Below are 17,982 nucleotides of genomic sequence, written 5' to 3'. Positions count from 1 at the left end.
CATGGGAGCCATGAGGGGTGCTTTTTGCACATTAATCTATAACTATCTATAAATCTTGAATGTCTAAGAACTTAAAATGACCACATTTAGAAACCTTCACTCGACCTGATAAAAAAGGGCCTTTCCTTTCCACACCCCCAACAATTTCAGCAAGTCCTATAGAGTCTACTTGTAAAATAAGATATATTTGACTATATATAATAATCTTTAATTTTTAATTAACTTATTTGGTCTACCTGTTTATTTTCTGCTTCCCCCAGTAAAGTGAAGCTCTTCTTGGTCACCACTGTTGACTCTCTAGCAATTGGGGTGGATGCAACGTATGTGCTCAGTAAATCACTTGCCGATGAATGAATGGACACCTAGCTATTTAATGAGCTTGGATGCCATGTTGTGACATGTTAATTTTATCTCAAAAGAGATTTTGTCCCATAGAGGTCAGTAGTCTGTCTAGTTTTCAGCACCTTGTATTAAATTAATCAAGTGAGATAAAGTTTACATATATATTTTCACTTTGTAATTTAAAACCGTAAATCTCCATATAAAGGAAACATATTGGGTCATTCATTAGTCATAACTTGAGTATTTCAGAAGTAATTTAGGGTGACCGTGAAAGTAATTATCCTGAATAAAAACAATAACAACAGCCTTACAAACATCATGTAAGCCTCTTGCCAAATAATGATTAGATCCTGAATCCCACTGTTTGGGCTTTGGATGTGACCATGTATAGTGCAATGGATAAAGCTGGACCATAGAGTTGCACAGACCTGGGTTTGAATCCTGGCTCAGCCTCTTACGAGCTGTGTAATATTGACTGTATTTTTCCGCTTCTCGAGGCTACTTTCTCCATTTGCAAAAATGAGTCAACCTCTTAGGATTAGTGTGTGGAGTCAAACCTCACACAGGTGAAATACTTATTATCGTGCCCAACACACCATTATTGTATCAGTTAACTTTTGCTGTGTGACAAAAAACCTAGTAACTTATCACAACAATCAGTTAGCATATGATTCTGTGAGTTGGCTGGGTGATTCTCCTAGTCTGGGTCAACTGAGCTCTGCTGGGCTCTCTCATGTGTCTATGGTCAGTTTGTGGGTTGGGCCAGCAATCGGATGACCTAGAGTGGCCTTACTTATGTGTCTAGCTATTGGCAGGCTGTCAGCCAAGGTAACAGGAGTGACTGGGCCATGCAGGCTAGCTTGGGCTTCTTCACATGGCTGTTGTTGTAGGGCTCCCAATAGCAGTAAGAGAGGACAAGCTTCAACGCATAAGTGCTTTTCAAGACTCTGCTTTCATCATCTTTGCTAAAGTCCCATCAGTGAAAGCAAATCACAAGACCAGTCCAGAGTCAGCAAGGGAAAAACTATGTTCATTTTTGCAGTCTACCACAATCATGACCTTCACCATCATCGTAACAGTGAATATTTGTTGAATATTTGCTAAGTGTCAGGCGCTGTTCTAATCACTTTATATCTGTCAAAGCTGTAGTTCTCACCATAATCTTATGAAGTAGTACTACTGGATCTCCATTTTGGAGAAAAGGAAACTGAGGCACTGTCCAAGGCCACACAGCTGGGAAGCAGATGAGCTAGGATTCAAACCAAGGCTCCAGAATCAAACTAGTAATGAGTGTTTTATTTCTGCTCTCTATATGTGAGATTTTTCTTGATTTTTAATAATGTATGATCTAGTAAGACTATAACTGATTTTGATGGGTTCTTGGAGCATTGCTATATCTACCATCACTTCATCCTCATGTTAGCACTCTTTCAACAAGCACCTTGAACTCAGCTCATCCAGTATTGTTATGACTGGGACATGTTAATCCAGATGTTGGTATAACCTTTTTGATCTTTCTGGCTCTTTGTGGTAGAGGGGTTAGCAATGGCAGTGGCAGTTCACAGCTTCATTCTTAGCTCTTAGTCTCTTATTCCTCTAGGCAAGCTTGGGGGCTTGGAAACAAGTGGCTGATAGCAGAGCTGGATGATCAGCTAATATATAAATAAGCATTTACATGTTTATTAGTAGTTTCTTGGAGATGAGCTGCAACACCCCTTGAGAACAGAGACCATGGCTTTTCTCTCTGTATCCCCAAGCAACTAGCACAGGGAAGAGCTCACGTAGGACAAATAGGAGGAGCTCAGTACATGTTTGATGTATATATCTACATATGTATCCATATTCCATTAAGACAGGGGTCACAAACACATGCTAATAGCAGTCAGATATCGGCCAGGTGTGATCATTAGAGACTTGTGGGAACTGGCACCAACTGGAGAACTCATGCTCCATCTAACTTGACATCACATGGGAACGCTGAGTGTTGCCAGATTGTTCCATTTTTCTGGAGATGGTGAAACTTCAGAATTTTATGTAAACTTCCCTGATTTTAAACACTGTGCATCAGATGATGCAGGTCTGCTGGCTGAATCTGGCTCATGGTCTGCCATTTGTGACCCCTGTAGTAGATGCTTGTTGTTACCTCTATTGCGTTATAGCTGTCCTGAAGGCCAGAGGAGAATCCGTCAAAGACGGAATGGTAAAATGATAAGACAGAAAGGAAGGATAGAGTGATTGTCACTTTCAGAGGTTCCACAGAGGTCAAGGAAATGAGAATAAGAAAAGGCCATTAGATTAAAGCAAAATATTCCACAGGCTAAGTGTTCACTTAAATAAAATCCACCGTCAACTAATATGGGAAATGCTCATTCAGTTAAATAAAATAATTTTTTTTTTTTAAACTTCCACCCATCTGATCGCCTTTAGTTATGCAATGTAAATCTCCAAATGGGGAATGTTTGTCAAGTTTCTCAAGCTTCCGTGATCAAGGAGTCCTTATGTCATGCAATTCATTCTAGATCTAATGCTGGAGGAACACACCTTGGGAATACTGGGTGAGGGACTGAGTGAGCCACTGGGGTCTGGGAAGGTGTGATGTGGAACCTGGAATGGATCAGATTATGGGTGAGAGCATTATGAGGCAGCGGAGCAGCTTGGCAAGCAAAGAATGTAGACCAACCCACCAGTAACTAGGAACTGTCAACACATTAATCTTTTTAAAGCAAAGCCTTTTTAGCATCAGTCCTCTGCTAAAACAAGTAAACAAAAAAATCAAGGGTTCCTGCTTCTGATGGGTTAAAGCCCTTCACTTCATAGTCAAGGCTCTCCTTTATCACACAAACTTATCTTTCTAATCTCATTTCCCAGTTATTCCCTACGCTAACTCTGTACTCTGAACACCCTGCTCTACTCGCTGTCTTTAGGGCACATTCTGTATTTTGCAGCTTCTTCACCCTTTCTTGCCACATGAACTGCCTCCCCCAGCTGTTCGCATAAGAGTCTTGCCTGTTTTCCAAAGTCTCGGTCAAATTCTGCTTTCCCTGTGATACCTTTTTTAACCATCAAGCGTCATGGTGGGATCTTTTTCTTTAACTTCTAGATCGTTTATTCCTGAAGGATTTGCTTGGGACTTAGTGTGTTGGGTACTGTCTGTTTTGCAGCTGAGGGAAGAGAGTCATGTCTTGAGCTGTGCTGCTTTCTACCCCCATTTGGCCTCACAATACACCCAAATAAGGTTAGAATGGTATTATCCAGCAGTATGTAAGAGCAAACGTTTAACCCTATCACTTTGAATTTCATAGACTGTGCGTTGTTGTTACAAAACCGCCTGTTCTGAGGGTAGAGGAGTTCATTCTCTCCCCACAGTCTAGCCCAATCAATAGTGATGGCACCATTTCATTTTGTCTTCATCATCTAGTGCTGCTATCACAGAAATACCACAAGCGGATGGCTTTAACAAAAAGACATTTATTTCTTCACAGTAAAGTAGGCTAAAAGTCTAAATTCAGGGCATCAGCCCCAGGGGAAACCTTTCTGTCTCTATCAGCCTTCTCATCAGTCTTCCCCTGGACTAGGAGCTTCTCTGTGCAGGAACCCCGGGTCCAAAGGATGTGCTCTGCTCCTGGCACTGCTTTCTTGGTGGTGTGAGCCCCCAACTCTCTGCTTGCTTCCCTTTCCTTTTGTCTCTTGTAAGATAAAAGGTGGTGCAGGCCACACCCCAGGGAAACTCCCTTTACATTGGATCAGGGATGTGGCCTGAGCAAGGGTGTTACATCCCACCCTAATCCTCTTTAACCACAAGCAGAGATTATGATTTATAACACATTAGAAAATCACAAAATGGAGGATAACCACACAATACTGGAAATCATAGCCTAAACAAGTTGACACATATTTTGGGGGGACACAATTCAATCCATTACACATTTCTAGATACTGAGCTGAGTACTTTACATGTATTATCTCACTGAATCTCACAACTTCCCTTAAGAAGGCTTGTTATCACCCCCATTATACAACGGAAGAAATTGTCTCAAAACAGTCAAGTCACCTTATTCATGGTCAGAGAGCTATTGAAAGTAGAGCCAGGTGTCAGATCCCCACATATCTATCCCTGAAGCCTGGACTTACTCTGACCCAGCACACTATCCATGGCCACACTGGCCACCAGAAATTTAATGATAGAGGATTAAGCTAAGAATTCAAACTCTGCCTTCATGTGGTAAGTGTATACCATTAGGCAGATGAAAACAGAGTAGAAATCTCCCCAAGGTCAGTGCAGTCTGAATATCAGGTAAGTTCTAGGTACATTCTAGGGTCTCATAAGGACCTTGCACAGCTCAACAGAGGCCTCTTGAGTGCCCCTGGGCCCTGGCTAAGGTGAGATTTGGAGTATGCAGCATCGCAGGGCCTAGAGGGCGTGGAAGGTCCTTCTCATCGCTGGTTACTTATTGATGTCACTAGAGAGGGTGACCTCTATTTCCACCCTGCTGTAAGGCTTTTGCTTATCTGCCTATCTCCCTTACTAGATTATAAGCTCTTTGAGGGAAGAAGCTCTCTTATTTTTCCAAGCATGATTGATACCAGTATATAAACACTTAATAACTGTTTGTTGATTTGATGAATGAATAACGAGTCATCCAAGGCAAGGGACTCAAGGTAGCATGATGGAGACAACACGATATAGTAAACTTTTACCCCACCATCAGAAAGCTGGAGTGACTTACCCTATGTTATGGTGCTTCCTGTTATTTATACACTTCCCAGAATGCTTGACAAAACTCAAAACTTTTCTGCAATAATATCAAACCTCATTATTGTCAGTCCTCATCTTCCAAATTAGAGTGTGAAATCCTGCAGCACAAGGGGTGCGCGTTACTCTTTGCCCATGCCCCGTATCTTTCAGCAGAGTTCCTTGCACGAAACGCACGATGAACGATTGCATTGGTATGGTTGGGAACCTATCCTAGTAGTCCAAACCTGAGATAATTCGTGATGAATTCAGATGATAAAGGCAGAAAAAATCAGGATAGTGAGAGACACAGGGCAGGAAGAGTGGGCAGGATTTGCCAGTTCACTGGAAGTGGATGATAGAGGAAGAGGAAGATTAAAAAGAATTCAAAGACTTGGACCTCAGCTGATGCATCGAAGGTTTATGCCTAAGGAAGAAATAGAGAAGCTCTCCTTCCACATGACCTTTTCAACCTCACTTCATTTTGGGCATGGAGAAAACATTCCTCATGAATGTCAGGCCAGAGTGTTCCAGGCAGCCAGACAGACATGGGACAGTCACTTGGGAGAGTCCAAAAGGACAGAAAGGAAAGGTTTGCCCTTGTCCCTCTACAGAGGAGCTTTGCTCTGCTGAGGAGAAATTTGACCTGAACATAGCTTTGATTGGTACAACTTGTAAGTGCTCTGTTTGATAGCAGCATTGTTTGAATGGTCTATTTCATAACTACACACAGCTTTTCCAAATAAACTGTGTCTGTAGAATGTTCAGGTTAATGCATGAGTCTAGTGCTCAAGAGTGTTTGTGCTTAGAGCCACTGAGCCTTCTTTCTTAATAAGTCATCTTGGCGTTTTGTCGACAAGCTAATTTGCTTTTCTAAGAAACTAGATTAATACTTCCTGTACTTTGTGCTATTCACAGATCTACAATCCAGTAAGACGAGGAGAAGAAATAGAAGATACAATTGGATCTCTTATCCATTTCTTCAGAAAGCTCCCAGCCTCTGAAATAACCCATGGAAGGATTAGCAGTGGTCCATGCTTAAAGCAATGTGTCCAAGACACTGTATGTGAGTATCGCGCCACCCTCCAAAGGACTTCCATATCTCAGTACATCACCGGGTCTCTCCTAGAAGCAACCACATCTTTAGGAGCAAGAAGTGGCCTTCTCAGTACTTTTGGAGGATCCACTGGACGAATGATGCTGAAAGGTATTGTGTGAGATTTCACTTTTAACTTTTCACCTGTGAGTGCAAAATAGGACACTTATGCATCTCCTGATGGAAAATTGAGTTCACTTATCAGCAAATTTCAATAAAGGTTATTGCTTTAGGTGAATAGAAAAAAGTGGTCCGTCATCAAAATCCCTGTCATGGATTGAATTATGTACCCCGCAAAAATGTGTTTATCAACTTGGTTAGGCTATGATTCCCAATATTACATGGTTGTCCTCCGTTTTGTGATTGTAATTTTATGTTGAGAGGATTAGGGTGGGATTGTAACACCACCCTCATTCAGGTCACCTCCGTGATCCCAGGAAAAGGGACTTTCCCTGGGGTGTGGCCTGCACTGCCTTTTATCTCTCAAGAGATAAAAGGAAAGGGAAGCAAGCAGAGAGTTGGGGACCTCATATCACCAAGAAAGCAGCACCAGGAGCAGAGTGTGTCCTGTGGACACAGGGTCCCTGTGCCTGAGAAGCTCCTCGATTAGGGGAAGATTGATGACAAGGACCTCCCTCCAGAGCCAACAGAGAGCGAAAGCCTTCCCCTGGAGCTGACACCCTGAATTTGGGCTTGTAACTTCCTAGGTTGTGAGAGAATAAATTTCGCTTTGTTAAAGCCATCCACTTGTGGTATTTCTGTTATAGCAGCACTAGATGACTAAGACAATCTCTTAAAGTATAAACATTCCACATAAGAAACATTAAGATTTTGAGATTTCGTTATAGAAAGAAGTAAATGGTTAAGAGGCCATCTTTAATTTAAAAAAAAATTTATTTAGACAGGTGATTGCTCCTAGTGGTACCCCATGCCAGATGTCAGTTGCTGTGATAAGATGCTTGTAAACAAGTGTGATCGTGTGGTCGCAGTGAAAACCAAGTGCTTGAGAACAGAGTGGACTATAGTTCTCTTTCACTCCCAGAATCCAGAATCAACAGGTTCAGCATATTGACCAGAAAAGCCAAACGGCATCTTAAAAGGACAAGATAGCCAATCATCTCACTGAAAATGAAAGCCAATGTTTTTAAAATGGGGTCTCTCAGCCTCTGAACTTCCCAGCTACTTCCCATGAGTAGCAGATAGGCAGGTCAGAAGTGGCAGTGCACCAAAGGACCTTGGAGACTTTGTGCTCTGACAGCTGTCACAACCTGCTTGGCAGCTTTCCCTGGCAGGAAGCTGCCAGCCAGACAGGGACCACACAGATCAGTGTTGCACCGCCGATGGGCTGCCAAGAGTCTGCTCTGACATCTGGTCATTTCTCTCAGGCAGAAGAGCTATTGTCCCTCTACAGCGAGCCCTGAGACCTGAGGCCAGTGGGCCAGTGACCTTCCTCCCTTATCCTCTACCTCCACCTATACCTCCACACACACCCTTTGCAGACCTGAGAGGAAACCACCTCACTGTGTATACACTCTGGGTGCCATGTTGGTTTGGTTTCTGGAGTCATCTTCCCTTCTGTGTATTGATTATAAAAGATGCATGAAGGAAAACAAGATATGGCTACATTAATCCGGGAGGATAATGAGGAGGACCTGGGTTTCATCCTCAGCCGGTGCACCTCATGTGCCCCTACCGCTCATCTGACAGTGGTGGGTTACACATTGCTATGATACTGAGCAAGTTTCAGCAGAGTTTCCAGACTGGAACAGACTAGGAAGAAAGGCCTGGCAATCTACTTCTGAAAATCACCCATTGAAAACCCTGTGGATGACAATAGTCCAGTTCACAACCAATTATGGGGATGGTATAGAATCAGACAGTTTACTTCCATTGTGCATGGGGGGCCATGAGTCCGGAGCTGACTCCATGGCAGCTGACAATAACAACAATGGGGAGAAACCTGGTATCATGTTTTTCATTCATTCAGTATATGGTTTTTGAGCTCCCAGTATGGGGTCGCTATGAGTCGGAATCAACTCGACGGTACTGGGTTAGTTAGTATGTGCTAGGAAACCCTGGTGGTGTAGTGGTTAAGAGCTACGGCTGCTAACCAAAAGGTTCGCAGTTCAAATCCACCAGGCGCTCCTTGGAAACCCTGTGGGGCAGTTCTACTCTGTCCTATAGGGTCGCTATGAGTCGGAATCAACTCGACGGCAACGGGTTTTGCTTTTTTTTTTCCATTTAATATGTACGAGTGCTGGGTAGGGAACAAAACATAGTTCCTGGCCTCATGGCAATTGTCTCTAGGTCGTAAAGACTTTTCTCTGCACACAGGAATCATAGTTTCTCTGCTCTGACGTGGCTCCCCGTGACTGCCAAGGTGTCCTCCTAGCTTATATTCTCCGTCCTTGCTGTTCCTGGGAAATTGTGCTGAGATTGGCATGTGGAATTGGCATTACTTCAGTGCTTGCGGCTATATGCCAGGGCCTCATCCTGTAAGTGAATCAGCCTGTGTTTACCAGATACACACTCTGCCCAGCAGCATGTAGGTGTTATGGGAGATCCTAATGAAATTCAGGTCCATTTACTTCCCCTTAAGGTGTTTATATTCCTGATGAGGAGACCAGATTTGCATGCACCACGACTTCAAAGAATAATGTGAGACTGCAGAGAATTAAGTGCCAAATGATGTGGAAGTGGCTCTAAGTGTCCAAAGAGTTTGGAGCGGGAGTTAATGTTCTATATGAAAATGGCTTGGCTTGAAACCTGAGGCCTCAAACAAACAAACAAAAGCCAGCAAAAGTCACTTTCTTTCTTCTCTGTTAATTGCACAGGGACAGGTTTTGAGGCCTCCTGACCAAGGCCAGCCTGCCTCCAGTCTTACAAGGACCTATGGGAAGAGTAAAGATCAGACCCTGATAGATCAACGTCCCCTGTTCAGAGACTCACTGGACCATCAGCTAATGTATTAAATTATATTGGGTGGTACAGTGGTTAAGCATTTGGCTGCTAACCAAAAGGTTGGCAGTTCAAATCCATTAGCTGCTCTTTGGAAACCCTATGGGGAAGTTCCCCTCTGTCCTGTAGGTTCTCTTTGAGCCAGAATTGACTCAATGGCAATGTTTTTTGTGTTTTTTTTTTTTTTTTGCACAGGAGTCAGGAGTTTCTATAACCTTCTGTTTTGCAGTTCTGCAGTGGTTTCTGATGACACTCTGTATGTAGCTCCTGCTGAATAATACAGTTAGCTGGTTGGCTTCGGCCCTAGGCTTCCTTCTATGACATCTGGCCTGCTGTCGTGAAACCTTTATCAATTTCAGGTCCCCTTTCCGTGGGGTTTTCAAATGTTATTTGTGTCACAGTTACACATATGTTTCTTTAATGTGCAATGGAAGAAAACACGTTAAAAACCCAGATGGGTCTTCGAGGTCACAGAGTATTCACTGCCTCATAAACCATTTTGGTTTTGAGCTATGTTGGCCATTTGCTCTGCCAGGGGGTCTGGAAAACATGCCAGCTGCTGTGATTTGATGGTCTGTATAGCTCATGTTTTCCCTGAAATCAAGGCGGGTGACAGCTTTCAGTTCTGTAGCACTAATGAAAATCAATGGGGAGTTTATAGTGTACACTCAGTCCCCAGCTTACAAATGGGTTTTGTTCCAAAAGTTCATTTCTCAGGAGCCGTGTGGAACTTAGAAAACTGTCCTGGAGAAGCAGTATTAAAAGTTGTGATTTGGTTCCCAGATTCTTGTCCCCAAAACCTCTTTAACTCATAACACAGTTGTAATCAGTACACTTCCCATGGAATGAAAGGAAAAAAAAACTACTATTGGAATACTGAGAATCAACCCGCAAGAAAAAAGCCATACAACGGAATTTTAGGACATTTCTTATTGAAGGGAATAATTGTAATTCAAGATGAGTATAGAGTTAAATGAAAACTTTTATGGAGACTTGGACCATTTCAGAGATTTTAGACATTAGCAGCTGTAGATGATATCTTTATTATGGTTAATTTCACTTCAAAACTCATACCTATACTAAGGAATTAGAAAATTGTCCCACTAGCTTATTTATTTATTTTCTTTTTTAATGGAGACTTAAAAATAGAAAGAAGAAAGAGGGAGACAGTACAGTGGTTAATTCCCTTACTCCCACCCCAACCCCAGAGGGAAAGGGAAAGAAAGAGAATCAAAGAGAATGATCTCTTCTGAGAGAGATCTTGTTTGAAGTGGATTAAATGGAGCCTCGAATGGTAGAGAAAAAGGAGGGGCAGGTTATGTAGGTGTTTGGCCCGAAGCCTATTAAGACAGAAGAAAGACCCAAGGATGTGGAAGAGAGATAAGAAATCAGACAGCTTTTCACATGGCTTCCACGTGGCCCAAGTCAACCCACTTGACTTCTGGAAGTGGTTATGGTTACAAGATGGAGGTTGGGGCAGCCTGCAGTAGGTGAGAATAGGAGGAGAAAATATCTAACCAATTGTTTATTATTCACAGGGCATTTACTAGTTAACTCAAGGCTTGAATGACCCCAATTCTGCAGCCTTGCAGTTTACCACAGTCTCTGGGATTCTGCTAACTCTTTAATATCTCCATTATCTTCCATACATCCAGTGGCTTAAGTGGCCCTAGAAGGACAGCCAACAGTCAGCACACAACATTCCTGGTTTTCTGCCTCCAAAGTTGCAAAGGATGGTTAGTCCACTAAGTTGAAACTTTGCCAAATAATGAGAAACATTTTTTGACATGAGCCATTGATCAGCAAAGGTGTGCTATCTCAAAATGGAAAATGGAGAGCCCACACCATCCAGCCAGGGACTTTCCCTAGTTTGATACAGTTAAGATCATTTTACTTCCGTGTCCCTGCCCCCTTCCCCCCTTCTCATCAACCTTGCTAAAATTGAAAGACTGACTCCTTGTAGCAGTAGAGTCAAAAGAATTACTGACTTCACTAATCAGGAATTTTCTAAATCCAACAGCAGCTTTTCTTTCTTTCTTTCTTTTTTTTTTCTCCAATGTTTTGTGAAAATTACAAAAGCAAGATAAGTAAAAAGCAAGAAGAAATTGAGAAGACTAGTAGTAATATAAAACATTGAAACAAAGAATTAGACAAATAGTGTTAAAAAAGAGGTTTTCTCAAATAATGCAGCTGAGTGGTTTTTGGTTTTGTTTTTTTTTTTTTGTACTTTAGATGAAGGTTTACGGAACAAACTAGTTTCTCATCAGACAGTACACACATTGTTCTATGACATTGGTTAACAGCCCCACGACATGTCAACACTCTCCCTTTTCAGCCCTGGGTTCCCTATTACCCCTTTTCCTGTTCCCTCCTGCCGTCCAGTACCTGCCCCAGGGCTGGTGCGCCCCTTTAATCTTGTTTTGTTCCGTGGGCCTGTTCAATCTTTGGCTGAAGGGTGAGCCTTAGGAGTGACCTCATTACTGGGCTGAAAGGGTGTCCGGGGGCCGTACTCTCAGGGTTTCTCCAGCCTCTGTCAGGCAGCTGAGTGTTTTGGAATGCACTTGTTGTACCAAACAGTATAATAAATTTAGAGCATTAAACTCATTTTTCCTTCTTAAATTGTTGCTAAGTGAAGTTTGTAAATGAATGAATTAAATATTTACGTATAACCAGGACAAAGCTTAGTTACCCATATTTAAACTATATAGTAGAAAAGAAAACTTCATTATTCATTTTGAACCAGTTTGAGTGTGTGTGTACAAAATGGCTATATTAAAGTTCTTGGTTATATGTAGACCGTGGATAGAGTATTAACACGAGAATAGACAGTTCCTCATAGATTTAATATTTTCTTTGAAAATAGGAAAAATTTTGTTTCGGATAGAAAGTTCTAATAAATTTTCAACTTATTTTCTTTTACTGCAGTAAGGATATCCTCTGTGTGTCTTTTCTGAAAGTTAATAGCTGTGAGTATAAAAACAAGAAGTCGTAATAGGATTATACACGCACATTTGAACCGTGTGACTGTACCTCGTAAATAATTAAGTTTATAAAAGCTGTCTTCTTGACTTCCTCATAATCGAAACAACTGCCCTTTACATGCCTACCAGGCAGGGAAAGGCATGTGCATAGCTCTAATGCCAAGATAGGGTTTATTTAAAGAAATTCCCTGATTTATTATTTTCATGACCTTGGAATTAAATTTTCTCGATGTTTAAAAGCATGCTCTAATGTAATACAGGGTATGTTTCTGTACCAGTTAATCAACTGAAAAGTATTCGTTAACTGCCTACTATGTTCTAGTGCTATGTCATCTCTGGGAAGAATGCAAAAGATTACATCTGGGAGTCTTCAACTTGTAAAAAATTATTTCTCCCTCCATAGAAAATGTAAAGTTAGGTTTCAGGCCTCCTGAAGTAAGCCCTTACTACCTCCAGAGAATTCAGACAGTGCAGGAGTACTCAGCTAATAGTGGAATCTGTAGTTTATGGGACCAGGAAGTGTGGTGGACACAGTGACAAAAGCCCTCTGCCTTGTGACCACAGGTGGTCAGATATCATCCAGGAGTGTGACTCTATCCTTAGGTGTCACCTAAGGGTGTGACTCCATGCCCAGGTGTGACTTTATGCTCAGGTGTGACTACATGCTCATGTGTGACCAAGGAATGTGACTCCATATCCAGGTGTGAACTCTGAGGAGTGTGACTCCACGCTACTGCTCATAACAAGGGATACCTCTCCAAAGAGCCAGTGAGGAGGGCAGTTATGCACCTCAAATATTGCTGGAGACCTGATGTTTCCTGAGTGAAAACAATTATGTGTAAAAGTTGGTTGGAGGAAGGGTCAAGCAGAGGGATTACATACTGTAAAAAACGGCTTGGGGGCAGTGGCAGACCTCCTCCAACCCCACAAGAGGGGAGGAGGACCAAGACCAATAGCACAAAGCTGATTCTTATAAAGCGAAGATCTGACATGCCTTCTCTCACCGCTATTTTTCCCAACTCTGACAGTATCTGTCCCTCGCACAGCACTCTGCTTCTCTGCTGGATTCGATAATTCATTGCAATGGCCACACAGAACTCACAGACCATACTCATGGTCATGGGGTTTACAAGGGAAGTAACAGCTACAATTCAGGCTTAGGAACACTCAGGATACAGTTCTTACGTCATGAAACCCTCTTCCCAACCATGCTCACAGGCACACCTCTTCCTGGCCCTAGACCTCTCCCCAAAGGCCCTCAGCTTTCTCTCTCCAGGGGCCGGGAAGCCCACCATGCTGTCTCCTGCTGCTGGGTCTCTGCTGCCGGTTCTCTCCTGCCTCTACTTCTCACCATCTTCAGGGTTGCAGCTTTCTCTCTCTCTTTCTCTTGTTCAGGAGCTTCTCAGCACAGGGATCCCAGGTTCAAAGGATGTGCTCTCCGCTCCTGGGTTTTCTTCCTTGGTGGCGGTAGGATTCTTGTCTCTGCTCTGGAATTGGCTTTCTTTTAAGGAAAAACTGACCAGTTCCCTTGGTGGGCCACAATTACCCTATCAAACAGTCATGCCCAATCACCTTGGTGGATGTTTCAAGACCATGGCTAGAAAGGCCACACAAAAAGCAATCCATATACATCACACATAGTTTTTGTGAATTTCTTCAGGATGACATCACCATTACTGCTATATCTAAAAAATTAAACTCTTCCATCTATAAAGAGAAAGCTGGGCACGGGGATGGGTTAGCATTGTATAGAATTATAGTAATACTCGTTAACAGATTTTTCAGTTGTTGCTGTGTGCCAGGCATTGCTCTGAGTGCTTTGCATGTTGTGATTTCACTGAAAACCATCTCACAGATTGGTAAGGGAGGCACTACTGAGGAGGAAACTGGGGCCTAGTGATATTAAGAACTTGCCCAAGGGTACCCAGGTAGTCGGTGATAGAGTCAGGACTTGAACTCAGACAGCCTGTGGTGTGCTTCCTATCTCCCACACAAATGTACCCACCCCTTTATCTGCATTATTTCATTTAGTTCTCATGACATAAATTATTAGTACCAGGAAACCGAAGGTCAGAGAGCTTAAGGGACTTGTCCAAAGCCACACAGCTAGTAAGTGTATGCTGCCATCCCAAATCAACCTGTGCCAAGGCCTGGGTCCCAAGCATGATAGAGACATGTCTGCAGCTCTCCGGCAGCACTATGTATTTGGGCCTTGTTTTGGTTATTTGGAGGTTTTTCTGGCACTGGCTCAAATGTTCATGTTCCTCTCACATACATACACCTCACCTGGCACAGGACTGGGCACAGGACAGTCCATAAACCCTCCTAGGATTGAGTGGTGGGTATGTTCACAGAATCAGAGAACCTGGAATTGTCAGTGCTTTTTGATAACACTTAATTGATGGTGATCGTTAACATCAGACTTGTACTATCTGAAAGTGCAAATACATTCAGGAAGTTTCCCAACTGGCACAAAAGACAATTGGTCATGTCCCAAAAGTTGTTATTAGCACCAGAGCCCTGGAGTGGTTGCAGGGTTTAGGCCTTTCTTACTCCTTATCTGAACTCCTCTTCCTCCTGCCCAGGTGCCTGCTGCCTCTGGGGGTCCAGAGCACCTTAAGTGGGTGTCCAGCCTATCTACTCCTCCCTCACAGCCCTGGTAAAAACATTTGTTCGTTCTCTCTGCAGTAGACCTTAGCTAGGCTTATGAAGATCATGACCCAATTGGGTTAGAACTGAAACCTGAAGCCTTGACTGATGAGGAAAGCTTTCTCAGAAGGGTTGGGGGACAGATGGAGGAGCTGAGCTTTCCTGAAGACAGGAATGGGGATCCCCACAAAGAAGCGAGACAGGCTCAAAAGGCAAAGGGAAGAGCACACTACTGGTCTACCAGCCTGCTCTGGCCAAAGCCTGGGAGCACAAGAAATAGGTGGGGGAGGTAAAGCTGGGGTTGTGAGAGAAGGTAAGTCTCCAGGGGGCTATATTATTTAAAAAACAAACAAACAGAAAAACGAACTCATTGCCATCAAGTGGATTCCGACTTGACTCATAGCGACCCTATAGGACGAAGTAGAACTGCCCCACAGGGTTTCCAAGGAGCAGCTGGTGAATTTGAACTGCCAACCTTTTGGTTAGCAGCTGAGCTCTTAACCACTGTGCCACCAGGGCTCCTCCTAGGCATTGTAAATAGAGGGCTTGGGATTTCCTTTGTTAGTGATGAGGAAACATGTAAGGGTTCTAAGAAAGGGTGTGGTGTGATCAGATTCAGTTTTCAGAAAGATCCTTTTGGCCGCAGTGTGGAGTGGGGCCTCACAGGGTGTCATCCTTAGCCCACCTGTGTCAGAGCTGCCCAGCATGAGTGTCCATAATAGCGCTTTTTGGACTTCTCACCTAAGCTTACCAAATTAGAATTTCTGATAATTCAGGTGAGTTTTTGCATGTTGAAGTTTGAGTATGCTTGGTAGGGAAGATGGGTGGGGGAAAGAGTAGTGAGAACTGGTGGTATTTAGGAGGCTATTGATAAGGCAGTGTTTCTGGTAGAAAACTGGTGACACATTTCTGCAATTGGTGAAGAATTACAAAAAGGCACCCCTTTCCTGCACCCTGCGAGGGGATGCAGCCTCATGCCTGGGCATACTGCTTAGTTCACAGTGTGCACCCTGGATAAGCACCTCTGTTCTGTACTCAGCCTATTCACCTGTACTAAAAAGTCAGAGTCCTTGGGTAAGACGTAGAATGAACAGATCTTGGAAACTGAATGCATATGGTGGCGAGAAAGGGAGCTGAGTCTAAGGTGAACGTTATCTTATAAAAAAAAAATTCTTTCAGGTCTTTCTAATGTGTGTTTAGTGGTTTTTATCCTAAAAAGCAATGGGATTGTTGAATCATGTGTCACTTCTCCCCCTACTATCACTTCAAGAAACTCAGAAATCTAATCACGGCAGTGACTAGATCCAAGGCTCCCCTAAAAGTTTGCTTAACACATAATGAAACTGAGCTCCCGAATATTTAAAATAAAAAACAGTTCTAAAATAGTTCTAAAAGTGCTAAAAACCACATGAATAGGAAATTGTGCTTATCCTGAAAGAGGCAGGTTTAATTAGAGAAGGTTAATGAGCAGATGGATTACATTGGGGAATCAAGAAACACATCTAAATTGAAGGGTAAAAAGAGAGCCTTAATAGTATTTAAAGCAATTACCAATAGGAAAACAAAACTAAAAAACATATACTTACAGTAATTGAGAGGAGTAAGCCAAATTCCTCATCTTTCATCAAGGTAATTTGATGTATTCTTCTTAAAATAGAGTATTTAAGGAAATAGAAGTGTAAACATTTTAAAGATATAACCGCCAAAGAATAAACATAGAAACTTTGTAAACACAGAGAGTTTGTTGAAGTAAGGTGAAAAGAGGGGCTCAGAAATGAATAAGACAAGTGTTATTTGGGCCATCTTTGTCCTGTTGGAGCCCTGGTGGCATAGTGGTTAAGCACTCGGCTCTAACCAAATGGTCAGCAGTTAGAATTCACAAGCTGCTCCTTGGAATCCCTATGGGACATTTCTATTCTGTCCTGTAGAGTCCTTATGAGTCAAAATAGACTCCATGGCAACAGCTTTGCTTTTTGTTTTGTTTTGTCCTGTTAGGACTGTCAGCCTCTGAGTTGTTTCATGGTTAAAAGAACTTGAATGTGGGCATCATTTTATCTTGGGTTGGGGTTTTGACTTCAACACTGTATCGCCTTGAGTAGATTATATAACTTCTCTAGGCTTCAGTTTCTGCACCTGAGAAGTGGAAATAATAAGAGCACTAACTTTGTAGAGTTGTTGTAAGGCTTCAGTGAGATAGATATACGTACACACACAGACATATAGAGACCGAGATAGGAGAGAATGAATTTAGCATAGCATGTGGCCCTTAGTATGTATTTAATAAATATAGTGATGATGATGATGCTGGTGATGATGATTGCTGCACCCTTTACTATAGCACCTTGAAATGCCAGCCTTTCACTATTCTTAATTCAGAGGCTCTGCTTCTAGCCCAGCCATAGATGCACACAAGAAGGAAAAGTACTCTCCAGGTGTTCCTGGCTATGGGCCCAGAGCATTAATACCTCATGGGACACCTGAGAAGGGGGTATTTAGTGGCTAGAGGCCCCCACACCTATATAATTCCTTTAGTTAGATTTTCCTTAGGACTCGTGCATTAGGCCATTCATTGATTCCTTCTTTTATCAGATATTTGTTGAGCATCTACTATGTGCCAAGCACTGTGCAAGCCCTGTGTATGTAACAATAAACGGAATGCAGTCTGCTTTCAAGGAATTCACCTCCTAGTGGAAGAGACAGACAAAGAAACATGCAATTTTAGGGCAGTGTAAATGCCTTAGTTGAAGTAGGGAAACAGAGGGAAGTCCCCATCCATCTAGGGTGAAGTCTAGGGTGAAAACCATGCAAGAGCTTGGAGAGATGTGAACACATTATTTAGCCAGTGAAAATAAGCCCTGGCCTGTAATATGAAGCCTCTGTTGTTTCTGCATCATTCTCCCCAGATATCATCTCTGTTCTCTACAGAGTAGAAAAGCATTTACTTGTGGGATTGGGGAGTCTTGTCTAGAAATCTGTGATTGGTACAAAATTTAGTGCTCAAGTTAAAATTTTTACATTTTTCAGAAGATGAATTACTCATTACAATAAAATTACATGAGATTTTCAGAACATGAAACTAATCCTTTTGAGTGTTTCTAAGTTGTTTGTTGTTTTAAAGGACTAAAACTCATTTGAATGAGCTATGAAAATTCTTGTCCATGGGAACATTTGTAGAGCGTGATGGAATATGCTTATAATCTGTATGTAATAACATGTAGTTCAGT

The 17,982-nt window shown here is 42.5% G+C and overlaps 1 protein-coding gene across 1 annotated transcript in view; it reads left to right on the top strand.

The window, feature by feature from the left end:
• Positions 1-17,982, top strand: part of PLCE1 (phospholipase C epsilon 1) — a 235,555-nt gene that overhangs the window by 44,540 nt on the left and 173,033 nt on the right. The window contains 1 exon segment of the mRNA XM_023546914.2: positions 5,993-6,281. Coding sequence (XP_023402682.2) covers positions 5,993-6,281 — 289 coding nt within the window.

This window comes from Loxodonta africana, chromosome 16 (assembly GCF_030014295.1).
Source record: "Loxodonta africana isolate mLoxAfr1 chromosome 16, mLoxAfr1.hap2, whole genome shotgun sequence".
Classification (NCBI taxonomy): Eukaryota; Metazoa; Chordata; class Mammalia; order Proboscidea; family Elephantidae; genus Loxodonta; species Loxodonta africana.
The sequence above is the reverse complement of the archived record's forward strand: the minus strand, read 5'-3'. Positions and strand labels throughout refer to the sequence as shown.